This window comes from Scyliorhinus canicula, chromosome 10, assembly GCF_902713615.1.
Source record: "Scyliorhinus canicula chromosome 10, sScyCan1.1, whole genome shotgun sequence".
Classification (NCBI taxonomy): Eukaryota; Metazoa; Chordata; class Chondrichthyes; order Carcharhiniformes; family Scyliorhinidae; genus Scyliorhinus; species Scyliorhinus canicula.
In genome coordinates this window covers 53,532,257-53,554,756 of record NC_052155.1, presented here as the reverse complement: position 1 = coordinate 53,554,756, position 22,500 = coordinate 53,532,257, and the positions used below count along the sequence as shown (strand labels likewise).

The following is a 22,500-nucleotide window of genomic DNA, read 5'->3' as shown; positions in this document are numbered from 1 at the left end:
CATTGGCAATGCTGCCGTCACCATACCCCCAAACGAGACCCCTTACAAGATTCCTCCTCCATCCTTACCCACTCCACCCCTTCTCCTTCCCACCACCGCCGCACCTTGTCCACATTCGCTGCCCAATAATAATGAAACAAGTTTGGCAACGCCAATCCCCCTGCTGCCTCTGCCTCTGTAGCAGTGTGCTCCCCACCCTCGGCACCTTCCCCGCCCATACAAAGTCAGAGATGATTGTTTCCACTTTGCGAAAAAAGGCCTTCGGTATAAAGAGCGGGAGAGCCTGAAAGATAAACAAGAACCTCGGCAGAATATTCATTTTCACCACTTGGACACTCCCTGCCAACGTTAAGTGCATTGTGTCCCACCTCTTAAGATCCTCCCTGCCCTCCTCCACCAACTTTGTTAAGTTCCACTTATGGAGCCCCGTCCATTCCCTCGCTACCTGAATCCCCAAGTACCTAAACCTATCCCTCGCTACCGTAAATGGCATCCCCCCTAAATTAGTTCACTGTGCCAGCTCATTCACCTGGAATGCATTCAACTTGCATCCCGAGAACCCTCCAAACCGCCCCAACAGGCAGATAATCCTTTCCATACTCTCCAATGGATCCGAAACATACAGCAAGAGGTCATCGGCACAGAGCGACACCCGATGCTCCCTCTGTCCCCTCATTATCCCCTGCCACTCTACCGACCCCGAGAGTAATCACCAATGGTTCTATGGCCAGCACAAACAGCAGCGGCGACAGCGGGCACCCCTGCCTTGTACCCCTTTGCAAGTCAAAGCTTCGTGAGCTCATATCATTCGTCCTCACCCTCGCTCTTGGCACCACATACAGCAACCGCACCTATGCCAGAAATCTCGGCCCAAACCGAAACGTTCCCTAAACTTCGAACAAGTACCGCCAGTCCACCCGATCAAATGCTTTCTCCACGTCCATGGACACCACCACCTCCGGTACCAGAGCTCTCGACAGATTCATCACCTCATTCAACAGCCGTCTTATATTGCTCGCGAGCTGCCTGCCCTTCACGAAGCCGGTTTGATCTTCTGCAGCCACCCCCAGGACACAATCCTCTATCCTCCCCGCCAACAACTTAGCTAATACTTTCACATCCGTGTTCCATAGTGATATGGGTCTATACGATCCACATTCCACCGGATCCTTCCCTTTTTTGGGATTAGTGTGATTACTGCCTGCTTCATTGTCTCCGGCAACCCCCCTTCTCCAGTGCTTCATTAAACGCCCCCAACAGATGTGGTGCCAGCCCGCCGCAAAGTCCTTATAAAATGCTGCCGGGTACCCATCTGGCCCAGGGGCCTTCCCCGACTTTATACCCGATACTATCCAGCAACTCCCTCAGCCTCAGGGGCTCCTCCAACGCCTGCCTCTTTGCTTCCTCCACCTGGGAAAATTCTAGCTCGTCCAGAAACCACACCATGTCCCCCTCCTCTCCTCCTGGGTTTGCCTCATAAAGTCCCTGGTAATACTCTCTAAATGCCTCATTTAGCTTCCCAGGCTCTGACACCACATCCCCAGTACCAGTCCGGATCTTCAATATTTCCCTGGACGCAGCCTGTCTCCGCAGCTGGTGCGCCAGCATGCAGCTCGCCTTCTACCCATACTCTTATTGCACCCCTCTTGCCCTACGCAGTTGCCCGACCGCCCTCCCCGTTGTCAGCCTGTCAAATTGCCTCAGCAACTTTTCCTCCTCGCCAATCCCTCCACGGTGGGCACCCTCAAATATTCCCTGTCCACCACCACTATCTCGCTCTCTAGACGGTCATGTTCCACCCTCCTTTCCTTATTCGCACGAACCGTAGATGAGATAATTTCTCCCCGGACCACTGCCTTCAGTGCTTCCCAAGAAATGACACCGCTGACACCTCCTCATTCTGATTGAACTCCACATAATCCCTAACCGGCAACCGCACCTTCGTACAAAAGCCTCCATCCGCCAACAACCCAGAGTCAAACCTCCACCCAGGCCTCTGCTCTCGTCCCGTACTGAACCGAATATTCAGCCAGTGGGGTGCGCGGTCAGCGAAAAAAAAAAAAAAGGGAAAATCCCTACACCCACTTCAAACATGCCCGCGACCATTACATAGTGCCAGCATCCCGGTTTGTCCACTCAGTTCTCCCCCAGTTTATGCTCCTCGATGAAATCTTCAGCCGCTTCTGTGGTCTCGAAATAAGACTCCCGGCCTCCAAACGTCACCCATAATTTCGCAGGGTAGAGCACCCCAAACCTATTTTTTTTATTTTATTTATTTTTTGTTTTTTTATAAGTTTAGAGTACCCAATTCATTTTTTCCAATTAAGGAGCAATTTAGTTTGTTCAATCCACCTGCCTTGCACATCTTTGTGTTGTGGGGGCGAAACCCAGGCAAACACAGGGAGAATGTGCAAACTCCACACTGACAGTGACCCAGAGCCGGGATCGAACCTGGGACCTCGGCGCCGTGAGACTGCAGTGCTACCACGGTGCCACCGTGCTGCCCTCGAGCACCCCAAACCTGATCTGCCACCGGAACAGAACCGCCTTGGCCTTGTTGAAACCTGCCCGCCATTTTGCCAACTCAGCTCCGATGTCCTGATAAATCTGGACATTATTTCCCTCCGAGTCGCAGCTACGCTTATCCCTGGCCCACTGTAGAATTTTCTCTTTCTCCGCACATTAATGGAGCCCGCGGTGGCTCCCCAGCTCTAGGCTTTTTCCTCAGAGACCTATGCATTCGGTCCACTTCAGATGCCTTATCTAGCACCCCTTTCCACCAGTCCCGCCAGCATCCTCAAGACGTACCTCGTGGCACTCACACCTTCCACTCCTTCAGGCAGGCCCACTATTCCTAGGTTCTGTCTTTGAGGTATTATACTGCTCCTCAATCTTTGCCCTCAGCATTTTACAAAGGTCTCCTAGGAGCCCCACCTCCGTCTCCAGAGCCACCACACAATCGCTGTGGTCCGAGATCACTCCTTCAATCTCCCGAATCGGTGACCACTGCACCTCCAAACACCTCTCCATCCAAAGTACTCTTCAGGGGTGCCAGCTTCTGCAATGGCCTTTGCATGATCCTCATGCATTTCTTTCCTCTGTTTATGGAATTCCTCCTTGCTAAAAGTCATCAGTTCCTGCATCTGGGGCCTTACAGCTTGCCCCTCCCCTGCCTGCATGCTGGAAGAGACTGTCTGTGAAGCACAAGATTGTTTCAACTTTCCAGCGAAACCTCTCACTGTTTCCTGCCGGGTCCAGTGATCAGAAGACATAGCATTCCAGGGGTAAACTACTCCTCTAACATTCACCTACACTTCTTCATCAAAATTCCACCCAGATCTGGGTAAAAAGTGCCCTTTTCTGTGACTTTGAACAAAAACAGCCCTTTATGTGATCCATCACTCCATGGTCACAAGCTGAAGTCAATTCATTTTTCTCTTTGTGTTTGCGAGAAAACAGCAAAACTGCAATAATCAATGTACACTCAAATCACCGCAGCATCACCTCAACTGCAATGTGCACTACTGAATGTGCATCACACTAAGAGGTGTGAGACTGTTAGGAGATAGGAAAGCAAAGAAATTTGAATATAAGAATCACAGCTTTTAGCATATTAGGCTGCACAGGAATCTTTTGCTGCAGTGAATGCCCTTTTTATTAAGCCAACTGCATCATTCATGAAGATAAATTTCACACAGCTTGTATTTTGCTCCCTCTGTTACAGACCAGATACAGAGAAATAAGTGGAGTCCAGATTTTTGAAATAACTTTCTCGGTGGATAAACCTCCCCACTCGATTCTCAACTAAGTAGCTCTGGCAAATTCAGGAGAACAAACATAAAATTGACATCCCCAGAAGAAGTGGTGTGGTGGTCTAATGACAATATCAGGACCTGTAATCCAGTAACCTTGGTTAATGCTCTGGGGGGACAGGTTCAAATCCGACAATGACAACGGGTGGAGTTTAAATTTAATAACTGTTCAGTTAAAAGTGCTGGCACCCATCGTTTATTGTCATGGAACCCATCTGATTCATGGATACCCTTTAGGTATCTCCATTCTTACCTGCTTTGGCCTATGTGACTCGGGACTCACAGCAATGGAGATGACTCTTAACGCTTTCAAATGGCCTATCAAACTGTTACCAAGTCTAAAAGGAATGAAGCCAAATGGAACACCCAGCATCAACCAAAGGCACCAGAAACAAAAATATATGGCCCTGTTAAGTCCTTACCAACAACTGGGAGTTCATGCCAAAATTGGGGGAATGATCTCAAAGACTAGCCAAACAAAGTATGACACTGAATGTTTATGATACGTCCCCCGACACGACCATCATCATCCCCGGTAGGTCCTGCCCCACCAAAAAGCTGCAATGTGGCACCGTGGTATATAGTCGGGAGGGAGTTGGCCTGAGAGTGGTCAGCATTCACTATGGATCCTATGAAGTCCCACGGCATCAGATCAAATATGGACACAGAAACCTTTTGTTGATTACCACGCACAGGCACTCCCATCATTACATGATGTTGAACACGACTTAGATGAAGCACTGAGGTGGCAAGGGTGCAAAATGTACCCTGGATGGGGACTTCACTGTCCATCACCAAGAGTACCAAGAGGGTAAAATAATCTACCTATCACAGATCCGTCTGTCCATGATAGCATTGTAGAGTGACCACCGCCCAGTCCTTGTGGAAACAAAATTCCACCTTCAGTTTGAGGCTGCCATCCATCGTGTTGTGTGGTACGAGCAGTGCTAAATGGGGCAGATTTCAAACAGTCTAAAAACGAGGTCACCATGTGTCAAGGTACAGTGACTGAGGGGAGCTCAGTGAATAGGCCCAGTAATAACAAAAGGAATAAAACTGGCGATGTTAACATTCAAAACAGAGGTAAAAAAACCAACATAAGTGTACTTTACCTGAATGCTCGTAGTATTCGGAATAAAGTAAATGAGTTGATGGCACAAATCATCGTAAATGACTATGATTTAGTGGCCATTACTGAAACATGGTTAAAGGATGGTCACGACAGGGAGTTAAATATCCGAGGGTATCAAACTATTCGGAAGGACAGAGTGGATGGTAAGGGAGGTGGTGTTGCTCTGTTATTTAAGGATGACATCTGGGCAATAGTAAGGGATGACATCGGTGCTATGGAGGATAAGGTTGAATCCATTTGGGTGGAAATCAGGAATAGTAAGGCGAAAAAGTCACTGATAGGAGTAGTCTATCGGCCACCAAATAGTAACGATATGGTGGGGCAGGCAATAAACAAAGAAATAACTGATGCATGTAGAAATGGTACAGCAGTTACCATGGGGGATTTTAATCTACATGTCGATTGGTTTAACCAGGTTGGTCAAGGCAACCTTGAGGAGGAGTTTATAGAATGTATCCGCGATAGTTTCCTAGAACAGTATGTAATGGAACCTACGAGGGAACAAGCGGTCCTAGATCTTGTCCTGTGTAATGAGACAGGATTGATTCATGATCTCATAGTTAGGGATCCTCTCGGAAGGAGCGATCACAATATGGTCGAATTTAAAATACAGATGGAGGGTGAGAAAGTAAAATCAAATACTAGTGTTTTGTGTTTAAACAAAGGAGATTACAAGGGGATGAGAGAAGAACTAGCTAAGGTAGGCTGGGAGCTAAGACTTTATGGTGGAACAGTTGAGGAACAGTGGAGAACCTTCCAAGCGATTTTTCACAGTGCTCAGCAAAGGTTTATACCAACAAAAAGGAAGGACGGAAGAAAGAGGGAAAATCGACCATGGATATCTAAGGAAATAAGGGAGAGTATCAAATTGAAGGAAAAAGCATATAAAGTGGCAAAGATTGCTGGGAGATTAGAGGACTGGGAAATCTTTAGGGGGCAACAGAAAGCTACTAAAAAAGCTATAAAGAAGAGTAAGATAGAGTATGAGAGTAAACTTGCTCAGAATATAAAAACAGACAGTAAAAGTTTTTACAAATATATAAGACAAAAAAGAGTGGCTACGGTAAATATTGGTCCTTTAGAGGATGAGAAGGGAGTTTTAATAATGGGAAATGAGGAAATGGCTGAGGAACTGAACAGGTTTTTTGGGTCGGTCTTCACAGTGGAAGACACAAATAACATGCCAGCGACTGATAGAAATGAGGCTATGACAGGTTGAGAGGATTGTTATCACTAAGGAGGGAGTGATGGGCAAGCTAATGGGGCTAAAGGTAGACAAGTCTCCTGGCCCTGATGGAATGCATCCCAGAGTGCTAAAAGAGATGGCTAGGGAAATTGCAGATGCACTAGTGATAATTTACCGAAATTCACTAGACTCTGGGGTGGTCCCGGTGGATTGGAAATTAGCAAACGTGACGCCACTGTTTAAAAAAGGAGGTAGGCAGAAAGCAGGAAATTATAGGCCAGTGAGCTTAACTTCGGTAGTAGGGAAGATGCTGGAATCTATCATCAAGGAAGAAATTGCGAGGCATCTGGATAGAAATTGTCCTATTGGGCAGACGCAGCATGGGTTCGTAAAGGGCAGGTCATGCCTAGCTAATTTAGTGGAATTTTTTGAGGACATTACCAGTGCAGTAGATAACGGGGAGCCGATGGATGTGGTATATCTGGATTTCCAGAAAGCCTTTGACAAGGTGCCACACAAAAGGTTGCTGCATAAGATAAAGATGCATGGCATTAAGGGTAAAGTAGTAGCATGGATAGAGGATTGGTTAATTAATAGAAAGCAAAGAGTTGGGATAAATGGGTGTTTCTCTGGTTGGCAATCAGTAGCTAGTGGTGTCCCTCAGGGATCCGTGTTGGGCCCACAATTGTTCACAATTTACATAGATGATTTGGAGTTGGGGACCAAGGGCAATGTGTCCAAGTTTGTAGATAACACTAAGATGAGTGGTAAAGCGAAAAGTGCAGAGGATACTGGAAGTCTGCAGAGGGATTTGGATAGGTTAAGTGAATGGGCTAGGGTCTGGCAGATGGAATACAATGTTGACAAATGTGAGGTTATCCATTTTGGTAGGAATAACAGCAAACGGGATTATTATTTAAACGATAAAATATTAAAGCATGCCGCTGTTCAGAGAGACTTGGGTGTGCTAGTGCATGAGTGACAGAAGGTTGGTTTACAAGTGCAACAGGTGATTAAGAAGGCAAATGGAATTTTGTCCTTCATTGCTAGAGGGATGGAGTTGAAGACTAGGGAGGTTATGTTGAAATTGTATAAGGTATTAGTGCGGCCACACCTGGAGTATTGTGTTCAGTTTTGGTCTCCTTACTTGAGAAAGGACATACTGGCGCTGGAGGGTGTGCAGAGGAGATTCACTCGGTTAATCCCAGAGCTGAAGGGGTTGGATTATGAGGAGAGGTTGAGTAGACTGGGACTGTACTCTTTGGAATTTAGAAGGATGAGGGGGGATCTTATAGAAACATTTTAAATTATGAAGGGAATAGATAGGATAGATGCGGGCAGGTTGTTTCCACTGGCGGGTGACAGCAGAACTAGGGGACATAGCCTCAAAATAAGGGGAAGTAGATTTAGGACTGAGTTTAGGAGGAACTTCTTCACCCAAAGGGTTGTGAATCTATGGAATTCCTTGCCCAGTGAAGCAGTTGAGGCTCCTTCATTACATGTTTTTAAGGTAAAGATAGATAGTTTTTTGAAGAATAAAGGGATTAAGGGTTATGGTGTTCGGGCCGGAAAGTGGAGCTGAGTCCACAAAAGATCAGCCATGATCTAATTGAATGGCGGAGCAGGCTCGAGGGGCCAGATGGCCTACTCCTAGTTCTTATGTTCTTATGTCACATAAGGCCATCAGCAGCTGCAGAATTGTATACAACCATAATTTGTAACATCATGGTCTTACATATTCCTCATCTCTACCTTACCATCAAACCAAGGGATTAACTCACGTTCAATGAAGAGTACAGGAGGATATGCCAGAAGCAGCACCAGGCACAAGTAAACATTTCAAAACTATAACACTGTAACTACAACACAGCCAAACAGGGGAAGCACCATCCAGTAGATATTCCTAAGCGATTCCACAATCAATAGATTCGATCCATGTCCTACAGTCCTGCCAAATTCAGTTATGAATTGTGGCAGAAAATTAAACAATTAACTGATTAAATGTACACATTTCCCCATCCCCAATGATGGAGGAGCTCAGCACAAAATAAAATGCTGAAGCATTTGCAACCATCTTTGAGCAACCAGTGCTGAGTGGACAAGGCATCTCAGCATCCTCCAGTATTCCCCAGCATCATAGATCAGAGTCTTCAGCCAACTCGATTCACTCCACATGGCATCAAGAAATAACTGAAGGTACAGGATACTGCTATGGCTAAGAGCCCTGACAACATCCCGCCAAAAGTACTGATGTGCCCCAGAACTAGCCATGCACCAAGCCAAGCTATTCCAATACAGTTAAAAGATTAGCATTGACCTAGCAATGCATAAAATTGTCCACAAAAAGCAGGACTATCCAACATGGTCAATTGCCGGTCCCATCAGTCACATCAAGGCATCAGAGAGTGTGGCATCAGGATTCACTGGCAAAACGAGTCAATGGCAATCAGGGGGAAATCTCTGCCCTAGCAAAGAGAGATGTTTGTGGTTGTTGGAGGTCAATCACCTCAGTCACAGGACATCACTACAGGAGTTCCTCAGGGCTCTGTTGTAGGCCTAACCACCTTTAGCTGCTTCATCAATGACTTTCCCTCCATCCTAAAGGTCAGAAGTGGACATGTTTGCACAATGTTATGCTTCAGCTGCAAAGGATACTCATGAGACCATATTTGGGGGGATTGTATACGGTATTGGTTATCTTATTGAACGTGGGATATAAATGAATTGGATGCAGCTCAGAGAGTACTAACTGGAATGAGTGGGCCGTCTTATGAGGCAAGGTTGGAGAGGCTAGGCTTATACCCACTGGAGTTTTGAAGAGTAAGGCGTGACTTCTTTGAAACATAGAAGATCCTTGAAAGCTCTTGGCACATTGGATTCAAATAGATTCTCGTGGGAGAATCTAGAATTAGGGATCACTATTTAAAAATTAGCGATCCCTGATTTGAAGTGGAAATCAAATGAGATGTTTTCACTCAGATGCCCATTAGTCTTTGGAAATAGGTGGTGGAAGCAGAGTCTTTGAATATTTTTAAGACAGAGGTGGGAAGATTCTTGGTAAGCAAGTAGGCATTAGGTTATCGGGGGAAGGTGTGATGCAATTTGGAAGTTATCACCACATCAGCCACGATCTTATTAAATGGCGGAGCAGTCTCAAGTGGCTGAATGGCCGACGCTTGTTCCTTAGTTCTATGTTCAGCACCATTCATGACTCCTCAGATACTGAAGCAGAGCCTGCCCAAATGCAGCATAACCTAGACAACATCCAGGCTTGAGTTGATAAGTGGCAAGTAACATTTGTGCTCTGCAAATGCCAGACAATGACCACCTCCAACCGGAGAAAATCCAACCATCTCCTGTTGACATTACCATCACTGAATCCCCAACTATTAGCATCCTGGGGATTACCATTGACCAGAAACTGCACTGGACTAGGCATATAAATAATGTGGTTAAACGAGGTCAAAAGCTGGTGAATAACCCACCCCCTGAATCCACAAAGTCTGTCCACCATCTGCAAGTCAAACGCAAGTTGGAATACTCTGCACTTGCCTTGATGAATCTAGTTCCTATTAGGAACATAGAACGTTAATTTAATATTTATATTTTAGCGTAAAGCAGGTGGAATGGTGGTGCAGTTGTAGTATTGTGTGAAGCAAATAATGGCATGATGGGAAAACTAGTCAAGTCTTCTTGGTACAATTGAATTTAACCTAAGACACAGATTCAAAATACACAGATATACACAGCCGAGGTCGACTTGACCGAAGAACCGAGTGACTCTAAAATTCTAAGATAAGGTGTTTTCATCATTCGCCTAAATGTAGTCTCAATACATAACAAGCTGAACAACTGTCTCTTTCTGTATGTAAACAACGTCTTCCCTTTCTTAAAACAAAGACAAGATAATGATATGAAACTCAAGTCCCCTAAAGGTCCGCAAGGTGACGCCATTGTAACGATTATTACTTATGTTTTACTTTCAATCAAATTCCTGACCAAGCTGTATTCATGTTATCTTGATCCTATAATGTATAAGAATCGCCTTCTTTTCTGTACTATCGCAGACTTGGGACGGACTCCGCAGTTTGTAATTGACTGCCTTCCGACTCCAAGTATCAGCCATTTTCTGCTAGCAGTTCTAATTAGTGAATAAAGTTCAGTTTTGCTTATCTAATGAATGCTGTTTGAATTTCTCTATCACAGTCAAGACGCGGGGAAAATATAAAATACAACACAGTGGTTAACACTGCTGCCTCACGGCACTGAGGACCTAGATTCAGTCCCGGCCCTGGTCACTGTCCGTGTGGAGTTTGAACATTCTCCCAGTGTGTGTGTGGGTCTCACCCCCACAACCCAAAGATGCGCAGGGTAGATTTGATTTGATTCATTGTCACATGTACCGATGCACAGTGAAAAGTGTTTTTCTGCGGCCGAGGGAATGTACACAGTATGTACATAGTAGACAGAAGAATAATCAACAGAGAACATTGACAAATGGTACATCGTTAAACAGTGATTGGTTACAGTGCGGAACAAGGGGCCAAACAAAGCAAATACATGAGCTAGAGCAGCACAGGGCGTCGTGCATAGTGTTCTTACAGGGAACAGATTAGTCCGAGGGGAGTCGTTGGGGAGTCTTGTAGCTGTGGGGAAGAAGCTGTTCTCTGTCTGGATGTGCAGGTCTTCAGACTTCTGCCTGATGGAAGGGTCTGAAAGGAGGCAATGCTTGGGTGGGAGGAGTCTCTGGTAATGCTGTCTGCCTTCCTGAGGAAGCAAGAGGTGTATACTGAATAAATGTGGGGGTGGCAAGCTTGTGTGATGCGCTGGGCTGAGTTCACCACACTCTGCAGTTTCTTGCGATCTTGGACCAAGCAGTTGCCATACCAGGCTGTGATGCAGCCGGATAGGATGTCCTCTACCGCACATCTGTAGACGTTTGAGAGTCGATGCAGACATGCCAAATTTCTTTAGCTTCCATAGGAAGTAGAGGCGTTGTTGGCCTTTTCATGACATCAACGTGAGTGGACCAGGACAGACTGTTGGTGATGGTGCCCCCCAGGAACTTAAAGTTATCGACCATCTCCACTTCAGAGCCATTGATGCAGACGGGATTATGTGTCGTGCTACACTTCCTGAAGTCAATGATCAGTTCCTTGGTCTTTCCGACATTTAGAGAGAGGTTGTTTACGGTACACCATGCAACCAAGTGATTTATCTCCCTCTTGTAGTCTGATTCTTCGTTGTTTGAGATACGGCCCGCCACAGTCGTATCATCCACAAACTTATAGATTGAGGTGGAGTTAAATCTTGCCACAGTCAAGTGTGTATAGGGAGTACAGTAGAGGACTGAGCACACATCCTTGCGGGGCCCCGGTGTTGAGGACTATTGTGGAGGAGGTGCTGTTACCGATCCTGACAGATTGCGGTCTGTTGGTGAGGAAGTCGAGGATCCAGCTGCACAGGGAGGGGTCAAGTCCAAGGTTGCAGAGTTTGGTTATTAGTCTTGTCGGGATAATGGTGTTGAAGGCGGAGCTGTAGTCGATTAACAGCAGTCTTCCATTGGTGTCCTTGGTGTCGAGGTGTTCGAGTGTTGATTGCAGAGCCAGGGAGACGCAAACTGCAGTGGATCGAGACCGTCTGGGAGGCTGGCAGCGGATCGTCTCATGACTAGCCGCTCGAAGCATTTCATGATAACAGACGTCACAGCGACCGGTAATCACACGAGCAACATATGGATTGGACAAAAAGTAAACTGCTGTGTAAAAAATTGATAGCTATATTGTATATATATATTATATATATATATATCTATATCATGAACTGAGAAACTAAGAGAATCGATTGGCTGTATGCAAATGAGAATGGGAACTAATTCTGCTTTGAAAGTGTATATTAAGCAAGTTTAAGCCACTGCTTGGCGAGTTAGTGTGCCAACAGGACTGAGGGTCCGGGACCTATCTCTCAGAGCTCTGCGACAATAAATTGCTTCTTTTGCTCACATTAAAGGTCTATTTGTGAATATTTTCACCCAACACCTTCAACCCCCTTCCCAACCACACAGTGGGCATACCTAGAAGGCAGCGGCTGATAGAAAATAAAGGGAGGCAAACCAGTGATGACCACATCCTATGAAAGATTAAACAATTCCAAACCATCTCATTATGGGATTAGAATAGCAAGGATTTCAAATTTTAGTCAGTTCGTTTCCATCAACCAACACTGTACCCCTCTGCCTACACATTAAAAAGTGGAAGGGGTGTAAGTGTATGATGACAAATTAAGCAACCAAAGGAACTGTGGCAGAAGGCAACCAGACGACAAGCCAACAGTAGATGATTGAGAATTAAAAGACACTGCAGGCATACATGTGCAAATCAACACCATTAAAAATCTTTCAACACATTAAACTGTAATCTAATACTACAAATCTACTACTCTGCAAGATCCATTATAAACAGAGCGAATGAGGAACGAGACCAGTCCTTACCATTTTTAGGTAAAATAACCTCCTCTACGTTCGGTACAGGAGTGGGATCTTCCATGTCTTTGGTCAGGTCTTCCTGCTCCTCTTCGTCTCTCTGCCCTCTCCTCTTCAGATATGGTGTGGGCTGTCTATAAGCAACAGAAACTTAGGGGTGCGCAACTTGAGAACAATGCAGCTATGTATTCATACGTGATTTAGTATATTAAACATAACTGCCAACACAGGAGGAACCTGGGTTCCTTACTTCCTCACTCCACATTGTAATTTATACATTCCACTCAAAACAAAATGATTTAAATTAGCTTTTTCGCGACTCCAAAATTATTCCCGTGTTAGAAAGATTAAAAACATAACACCCGCCTTGTGACTCCGATGAAAATGGCCAAACATAATGGCTACATTCATGTAACCTCGGAGTTTCACTCGGCTAAGTAAAAAGGATATCACTTGCCTAGAATTACAGCCAATCATTCAGTACCACGAGTTCATTAAAACTGTACTTGCATAGCAACTTCAAAAGAGTAGAGTCCAATGGCACAATTGATGCGTCAACTATGAACACTGACGGACAGTCACTGCCAAACCATTATAAAACCTCAACACACAAAAATGATCATACAAACCGTAGAAGTCTAGAGCAAAGAAAATCAATTTGCCCATCATGTCCAAAAAAAGTTCCCTTTGGCTGCCACACTTCTTCTGCTTCAAATATTGATCCACCTTCCCCATAAACTACCGAATGATGTCAGCCTTTAAGGCACTTCGAATCAGAGCTTCCATGCTCCAACAAAACTCAGTACAAATCAATTCTGTTTACTTCACTGTGATCTCTTCACTTTTGAACTGATGAAGGCAGTATATGAACAGAAGCTGTTGTTGACTTGCCAAGAGGAGTATTCTTCACCATTCAATTTGTGTGAATAAAAAATGATTCCTGGCTTAATCCTGGTGAATCCATGCCATACCCTCGCTGTCCTTTCTAACACTGGAAAAAAATTGGAAACTCTAAATTTATGAAAGCACCTCTTGTTTTTTGTTCATAAATTTAGAGTACCCAATTATGTTTTTCCAATTAAAGGCAATTTAGTTTGGCCAATCCACCCAAACTGCACACCTTTGGGTTGTGGGGGTGAAACCCACGCAGACACGGGGAGAATGTGCAAACTCCACACAGACAAGAGGTGTACACAAGTGCACAAAGTATTCTAACTAACATTTTGCAAAAATTAATTCCCACTCCATTTCTGGACTCTACACCCCATATCCAAAACCCAAAATTTACTCGCACTTTTTATGGCTCTATCTACCTAAATTTACGTTTACTGGTGTTTTACACAATCAAACTCAAGACAGGCTAGCCGATCCACACTCTTCAGAGTCTGATCTCTTTCCACACTAGGTTTATATCTCCCAAAACGTATAACCTACTCCTTACACGAGATTACACTGGTCAACCCATTCTACTAACATGTTTATACAGTCCTCACCATTTGACAAATCTCCTACTTCACCACCACCCCTGGCTAAAGTGGATGAACTGTCAAGTTAACACTGTCACTTAAGGTATTCCGGTTGCGGCTATGCGGAGCTAAGCCGCACGTTTGGCAGCTCCCGCCAGGAACGGACTTTTGGGCTCTTTTAAGGGCCCCCAGCGGTACTTGCTCGACGGTTCCCGACGTGGGAAGGTGTCTGCAGCGGATCCCCAGTGGTCTATGGTCGTGACAAGGAGTGGGGCCAGAAGAATAGCGGTGGCAGCGCCTAAGAAAAAGCGGGGGAAGAGAATCAAGATGGCTGCCGGCGGAGGCCTCGAGGAATGGAGGCAGTGGGCTCAGGTGCAGCAGGAGACTCTCCAGCGCTGTTTTCAGGAGCTCAAAGTGGAGCTGCTGGACTCGCTTAAGGCGAATACGGACAAGCTGCTGGCGACGCAGACAGCCCAGGGGGTGGAGATCCGGGAGCTCCGACAACAAGCCTCCGAAAGAGAGGACGAGGCCGCGGCCCTCGCGGTAAAGGTGGAGATGCACGAGGCACTCCACAAGAAGTGGCAGGAGCGGTTCGAGGAGATGGAGAACCGGTCGAGGCGGACAAATTTGCGGATCCTGGGCCTCACGGAGGGGCTGGAAGGGTCAGACCTGGGGGCCTATGTGGTCGTCTTGTTGAACTCGCTGATGGGAGGTGGATCCTTCCAGGGGCCCCTGGAGCTCGAGGGGAACCACAGAATACTGGCCAGGAGGCCCAAACCGAATGAGCCTCCACGGGCGGTACTGGTGCGATTCCACCGGTTCGTTGACCGAGTGTGTGTGCTTAGGTGGGCCAAGAAGGAGCGGAGCAGCAAGTGGGAGAACACGGTAGTGCGGATCTACCAGGAATGGAGTGCGGAGGTGGGTAAGCGGAGGGCCGGATACAACCGGACGAAGACGGTGTTCCACAGAAAGAGTGTGAAGTTTGGATTGTTACAGCCGGCACGTCTGTGGGTCACCTGCAAGGACCGGCACTTTTATTTTGAGTCCCCGGAGGAGGCGTGGGCCTTTGTGCGGGCCGAGAAGTTGGACTCTGACTGAGGGTCAGGGGTTTGGAAATAACTGCGTTAACTTTGGGTGGGAAGGGTCCTTGTTTTATGCTGTTTCATGCTGTTTTAAGCTGGTTGTGGGTTATTTCTAGGGTGGGTGGGGTGCTGTCTTTTTTTGCATGGGCGGGGTCGGGCAGAGGGAAACGCGGGCTTTTCTTCTGTTTCCTGCGCTGAGGGTGGATGGGGGCGGGGGCGGAGCTGAGAATCGCGGGCTTTTTTCCCACGCAAGAGTGGGAGGGGGAGGAGGAGGGTCTGCTGATGGGTCTGGGGGAGGAGGAGTAGCCCCATGTTGGAAGGGGTCGGAGGTGTGGCGGGAGCTGCCGGGGTCAGCAGAAGTTAGCTGGCTCACGGGAGTGCTACGGAGGGAGTAACGCGGCTGGGAGGGGTCCTAGCCTGGGGGGAGGGGGGGGGGGGGGGGGGGGGGGGGGGGGGGCTGTACCGGGTTGCTGCTGAAATGGCCAGGAAGGAGCTGGAGTCTGCAGGGGGGGCCGGGGTGAGGGTTTGCCGCCATGGGGAACGGGCCAAGCGAGGGGCGCTGGCCTGGGGCGGGTTATGGCTAGTCGGCAGGGGAGGGAGGCAGAGAGCCCTCTGATCCGGCTGATAACTTGGAATGTGAGGGGGCTGAATGGGCCGGTCAAACGGGCCCGGGTGTTTACGCACCTGAAGGCAGACGTGGCTGTGCTCCAGGAGACGCACCTGAAGGTGGCGGACCAGGTTAGACTGAGGAAGGGCTGGGTAGGCCAGGTGTTTCATTCGGGGTTGGATGCAAAAAGTCGGGGGGGTGGCGATTCTGGTGGGAAAAGGGGTGTCGTTTGAGGCGTCAAAGGTGGTGGCTGACAGTGGAGGGAGGTATGTGATGGTGAGTGGCAAGTTGCAAGGGGAGCGGGTGGTGCTGGTGAATGTCTATGCCCCAAATTGGGACGATGCGGGTTTTATGCGGCGTATGTTGGGCCGCATTCCGGATCTAGAGATACTGGGGGGGGACTTTAACACAGTGCTGGATCCCCCATTGGATCGATCCATGTCCAGGACGGGCAGGAGGCCTGCGGCGGCTAAGGTGTTGAGGGGGGTTTATGGACTAGATGGGAGGGGTGGATCCTTGAAGGTTCGCGAGGCCGAGGGAGTATTCATTTTTTTCCCACGTGCATAAAGCCTATTCCCGGATCAATTTTTTTGTCCTGAGCAGGGGGCTGATTTCGAGGGTGAAGGATGTCACGTATTCGGCCATAGTCATTTCGGACCATGCCTCGCACTGGGTAGAACTTGAGCTGGGGGAGGAGAGGGACCAGCGCCCGCTCTGTCGCCTGGAGGTGGGACTGCTGGTGGATGTGAAGGTGGGCGCGCGGGTTCGGGGGTGTATCAAGAGGTACTTAGAGGCCAATGATAATGGGGAGGTCCGGGTGGGGGCGGTTTGGGAGGCATTGAAGGCGGTGATTAGAGGGGAGTTGATTTCCATCCGAGCCCATAGGGAGAGGGGAGAGCAAAGAGAGAGGAAGAGGTTGGTGGGGGAGATGGTGAGGGTAGACAGGAGATACGCAAAGGCTCCAGAGGAGGGACTGTTGGGGGAGCGACGTTACCTGCAGGCCATGTTCGACTTGCTGACCACCAGAAAGGCTGAGGCTTAGTGGAGGAAGGCACAGGGAGCGGTGTACGTATATGGGGAGAAGGGGAGTAGGATGCTGGCGCATCAGCTGCGTAAACGAGACGCGGGCAGAGAGATTGGTGGAGTGACGGATAGGGGAGGCAATGTGAAGCGAAGGGGGGTGGACATTAATGGATAGGCTGAGATTTCCGACGGTAGAGGTACAGGTGGAGGGGCAGGGGGCGCCGATTGAGCTGAAGGAGCTGGTCAAAGGTATAGGCAGCATGCAGTCGGGGAAGGCGCCGGGGCCGGATGGGTTTCAGGTCGAATTTTACAAAATGTATGCAGACCTGTTGGGCCCCCTGTTGGTTAGGACCTTTAACGAGGCAAGGGAGGGGAGGCTTTGCATGTCACGGGCCCTGATTTCCTTGATCCTTAAACAGGACAAGGACCCCCTACAGTGTATATCATATAGGCCGATCTCGTTGTTAAATGTGGATGCCAAGCTGTTGAGGAAGACCTTGGCCACAAGGATAGAGGACTGTGTGCCGGGGGTCATTCATGAGGACCAGACAGGGTTTGTGAAGGGAAGGCAGCTGATCACCAATATACGTAGACTTCTGAATGTTATAATGATGCCGGCGGTAGAAGGGGAGGCGGAGATAGTGGTAGCATTGGACGCAGAGAAGGCCTTTGATAGGGTTGAGTGGGGGTACTTGTGGGAGGTGCTGGAAAGGTTTGGGTTCAGGGAGGGGTTTGTCAGTTGAGTGAGGCTGCTATATGAGGCCCCGATAGCGAGCGTAGCCACAAATAGGAGGAGATCGGAGTACTTTCGGTTGTACCGGGGGACGAGGCAGGAGTGTCCCCTGTCCCCTTTGCTCTTTGCGTTGGCAATTGAGCCCCTGGCCATGGCGTTGAGGGAGTCGAGGAATTGGAGGGGTCTGGTGCGGGATGGGGAGGAGCACCGAGTGTCATTATACACAGATGACTTGTTACTTTATGTGGCGGACCCAGTGGGCGGAATGCCTGAGGTGATGCAGATCCTTAGGGAATTTGGGGGCTTTTCTGGGTACAAGCTCAACCTGGGTAAGAGTGAGCTGTTCGTCGTACACCAGGGGGATCAAGAGGAGGGGATTGGTAGGCTCCCGCTGAAAAGGGGAGTGGGAGGAGCTTTCGGTACCAGGGAGTCCAGGTGGCTAGGAGCTGGGGGGCCCTTCACAAGCTTAACCTCACCAGGTTGGTGGAGCAAATGGAGGAGGAGTTCAAAAGATGGGACATGTTGCCGCTGTCGCTGGCGGGCAGGGTGCAGTCCGTCAAGATGACGGTGCTCCCAAGGTTTTTGTTCCTGTTCCAGTGCCTCCCCATCCTTATCCCGAAGGCCTTTTTTTAGGAGGGTCAATAGGAGTATTACGGGATTTGTATGGGCGCATGGGACTCCGAGGGTGAGAAGGGTGTTTTTGGAGCGGGGCAGGGATAGGGGTGGGGCTGGCGTTGCCCAACCTCTGTGGGTACTACTGGGCTGCCAACGCAGCGATGGTGCGTAAGTGGGTAATGGACGGGACAGGGGCAGCATGGAAGAGGATGGAAATGGCGTCCTGCGTGGACACGAGCCTGGAGGCGCTGGTAACGGCGCCGTTGCCGCTCCCTCCAACGAGGTACACCACGAGCCCGGTGGTGGTGGCTACCCTCAAAATTTGGGGGCGATGGAGACGGCATAGGGGGGAGGTGGGGGGCTCGATGGAGTCCCCAATACGGGGGAACCACCGGTTTGTTCCAGGGAGCATCGATGGCGGGTTTCTGGGCTGGCACAGGGTAGGTTGAGGGACCTGTTTGTGGATGGGAGGTTCGCGAGCCTGGGTGAGTTAGTGGGGAAGTTTGGGCTCCCCCCCCCCCCGGGGAACATTTAGGTACATGCAGGTTAGGGCGTTTGCCAGGCGGCAGGTGGAGGGCTTCCCTCTGCTGCCCCCACGTGGGGTACGGGACAGAGTGCTCTCCGGGTGTGGGTTGGAGGGGGGAGGATTTTGGACGTGTACCACCTCATGCAGGAGGTGGATGAGGCCTCGGTGGAGGAGCTCAAGGGTAAATGGGAGGAGGAGCTGGGTGAGGAGATTGAGGGGACGTGGGCGGGAGTGCAGGAGGCGAAAGAGGCCGGGGTTCTGGCCTTTGCGTCCCTAGTAGCCCGGCGGAGGATCTTGCTTCAATGGAAGGATGCGAGGCCCCCAAGCGTGGAGGCCTGGATCAATGATATGGTGGGGTTCATCAAATTGGAAAAGGTGAAATTTTCCCTGAGGTGATCAGTACAGGGATTCTTTAGGCGGTGGCAGCCTTTCCTGGACTTGCTGGCAGAACAGTAGGATAATAGGCTGGCGGCAGCAGCAACCCGGGGGTGGGGGGGGGGGGGGGGGGTTGAAAATCTTAATATAAATTGTTTTTTAAAAAACACTGTCACTTAAGAAAAAAAAGAGAAATAGTATATCACTGCCCAAAAATTCTTCCCGAATACTCATGCAATTCACAATGTTTGTGGAAATAGCAAAGTACAAAGCCCAAACTTCAGTTTGAACAGAAACTACTGCATCATAATAATCGTATTAGTTGTTGGCTTAATTCTTCCACCATTCCCAAATAAGGGCTTTCAACAATTTTCACCTTGAGCGCATGGGTGCAATTTAAGTTCTTGGACTAATTTTTACAATGTTAAAATTCACACATCACTGACTTACAAAAGGAGAAGCGAAAATAAGAATTTGATTTCACCAATATTGGAAACACTATCAAGCGGCATTAAGCCATCATCTCAATTTATTCTTTATGTGAATGAGAACGCAATGATCCCAATGCGATGGTCAAGCTCCAAGGGAGCGCATGGTTACAATGTGGGCCTGATGTTCTTGTCTGTTCCAAGACTGTCATCAGCTCGAAACTTAGTTGAAAAGCAATTAGTACAAATAATTTAACAAAACAAAACTAGCAGCAAGAACCTGCACAGAGCAGTGGCAGAAATCCAGAGCATTCCTGCTTCGAGTTTCTACTCTCGTACTCTCACGCTAGTTTCAATTTTTTTTTCTTGTAGCAGGAAATAAATCTCCAATCGCAGCTTCGCAATCACCAAATATAATTTTCATTCCTACTTCTACCGTACGACACAATCAGATGGAGCCGGTGATCAACTGGTGCACAGGAACAGCTTTATTTACCCTTTCTTTCCACTCTTCTTCCTAGATTCAGCAGGTGTGGATATTGGTGAAGGGGAACGAGAATGTTTCCTCTTCTTGGCCCCAGCTGTTGACTTTCTGTCCTTCCTATCTGGTGTGCGAGATGCCTAGTTGAAATAGGTAGGTAACTTGTAAGTGTTCAACATAATGTTCATATTGCTGTGTATGGTCAAAGAGTCAGACATACAGCGGTTGGTCAGCAATATTCAAATTTCACATGCATGCCTTTCTCCCTATAACCTGTTTTACCTTAATAAGTCAAGAAAACTCTCATGCAACTTCACTAAGAAGACAGAATGGCAGAAAAATTAAAGAGAATCTTGTAACTGCATTAGGCCATCCAGCAGCTCTGGGTATGAAATACAACAGATTAACTTTTTTTAAAATATATAAATTTAGGGTACCCAATTCATTTTTTCCAATTAAGGGGCAATTTTAGCGTGGCCAACCAACCTACCCTGCACATCTTTGGGTTGTGGGGGAGAAACCCACGCAAACACTGGGAGAATGTGCAAACTCCACACGGACAGTGACCCAGACCCAAGATCAAACTTGGGACCTCGGCGCCGTGAGGCAGCAATGCTAACCACTGTGCCACCATGATGCCCCACATATTAATTTTTTTGGTCAGAGTCTCGTGCTTCCTTTTGTCAGGTACTGGCATATGCTTCAAATTTGCTTTGATCTGGTATGGGAGTGCCGTGAATATATCACTGGTGTTCATATTCCAGAGAACTCACAGTTAAAATCATAGCTGTTTGCGAATTTCATTTTTTTAAATACAGGAGGCTGGAAATTAAAACCTGGTAACAAGTGATAAATTATAACCATGCTGGATTGTCGTAAAACTCACCCTGTTCACAAAATACCTCTTGGGAAGGAATACATTCCCCACATCTATCAGGCCGATGCACAACTCAGTTCCACATCAATGCCTTGTGGCACAGTGGTAAAGCCCCTAACGCTGGACCAGAAGCTCGGGGTTAGAGTCCAACGCCAGGACGTTTTGGGTCACAGAAGCAGCATTCAACGCGGTTCAACGGGCTTAAAGTGGCAAGTCCCGCTCCCCTTAAAGGGGAGTTCATATTCCAGTGAGGTCATGGGAAATCGTATGGCCCTGATCCTGGGACCTCCAGTGTGGTTATAACAATATGGAAGGTGGATCTGGAGGAAAGGCAGTACCAGGTTCAATGGCATCTTGTTGGAATTACTGCTGTTTGCAATCAGGAAGAGAAGGAAGGATATACTTTTTAAACTAACAATGGGAGAAGAGGAAGAAACTTGCTATTCTCATCAAGGCTGGTTGGAAGCAACTGATAAGATCAGCAGCTACAGTGCTGTGCCCAGTTGTTGAATGCAATAAAGGAAGCAATTTAGTAACCAGTTCAGGAAGAGGGGAGTGCATTTGCTGATCCTGCACTTTCATGTGCTCCCCACCTTCATTCTACTGGTAATTTTCCTTGATGTCACTCAACACTCTTTCAGCAGCCGCCAGCCTTCAACCCCAAGTACAACAGAGAACGAAGTTCCTAGTGCATGCTACCTTTTGGAATCATCCTTTTATGTGAGTGCGCTGCTCACGTACGAGTGGCAGAGGAGAGTTGAATAATAAACATTGATCTTTCCATTTTAACACTTCAGAGAAAACCCGTTGTCTGTTCTTGATAGTTGCAGCTCATCGGTAAATATAACCCTTTCTTTTAAAACAGGTCTGATTTCAGTAGGTTGAGAGACCGGGATCAGATCGCACCATGGCTTAAATATTAAATGCACAATGTGTTCAAATCCAGCATAAACTGACGTGCTTAAAGTCTCAGAGGTCTGTAAATGAATTTCAATGGCTCAATCAGGCTGCAAGTGTTTCATGGGACTGAAGCACAAAATTAAGCTAATTCTTCACTCTAATTTTTAATATTTTCAAACTAACTCATTCCCAGTGTGTAGATACCACTGCGAAGGATGGGTAACAAATGCTGGCCTGAGGTGCCATGTTAAAGTCGTGACATTTATAGGACTCGCCCAGGTAAAGACAGGTTTCCTACCTCCGACAACATTTGTGAACCATTTACATAAATAATTTGCATTTACTTTGTTTATAATATAATGTTTATAATATCAAGTAAATTCTCAAACTGCCATGCTCAGGTTTGAATTCTCATTCTCTGGAATTACTCATCCAATCGAATAATCATCCATTTATTTTTTTTGATGGCGAACGTCCCATCGACAGTTCTCAATGAAAAGATAGAGGGCAGGTAGTTGTCCCGGCTGGGGTGTCCACAAAATTATCTGCAGTAATTTGCTTTTATCCAGCGCATAATCATTATGCTTCCAGAACTATTGCATTGATGAGAGCAATTCAGAGAAGGTACAACCCAGTGAGTTTACCTTCTGTGATCTCAGATGCAGAACAATGAACTTGTCACAGAAGGCCACCTTCATTCTGTTTGGCCTACACATCATTTTCTATCATTTTGTTGATAAACAGAGTAAAACAATTTTAGAAATGCAGCAAAAGAG

The 22,500-nt window shown here is 47.5% G+C and overlaps 1 protein-coding gene across 4 annotated transcripts in view; it reads right to left on the bottom strand.

Moving 5' to 3' along the window:
* The window catches only part of smarcc1a (SWI/SNF related, matrix associated, actin dependent regulator of chromatin, subfamily c, member 1a), a 260,613-nt gene that overhangs the window by 182,901 nt on the left and 55,212 nt on the right, over positions 1 to 22,500 (bottom strand). For all 4 annotated transcript variants that reach the window (XM_038808949.1, XM_038808946.1, XM_038808948.1 and 1 more), the window contains exons 10-11: positions 19,963 to 20,087; positions 12,621 to 12,745 (exon numbers count right to left, since the gene is read on the bottom strand). In XM_038808949.1, coding sequence (XP_038664877.1) covers positions 12,621 to 12,745; positions 19,963 to 20,087 — 250 coding nt within the window. The remainder of the gene's footprint in view (positions 1 to 12,620; positions 12,746 to 19,962; positions 20,088 to 22,500) is intronic.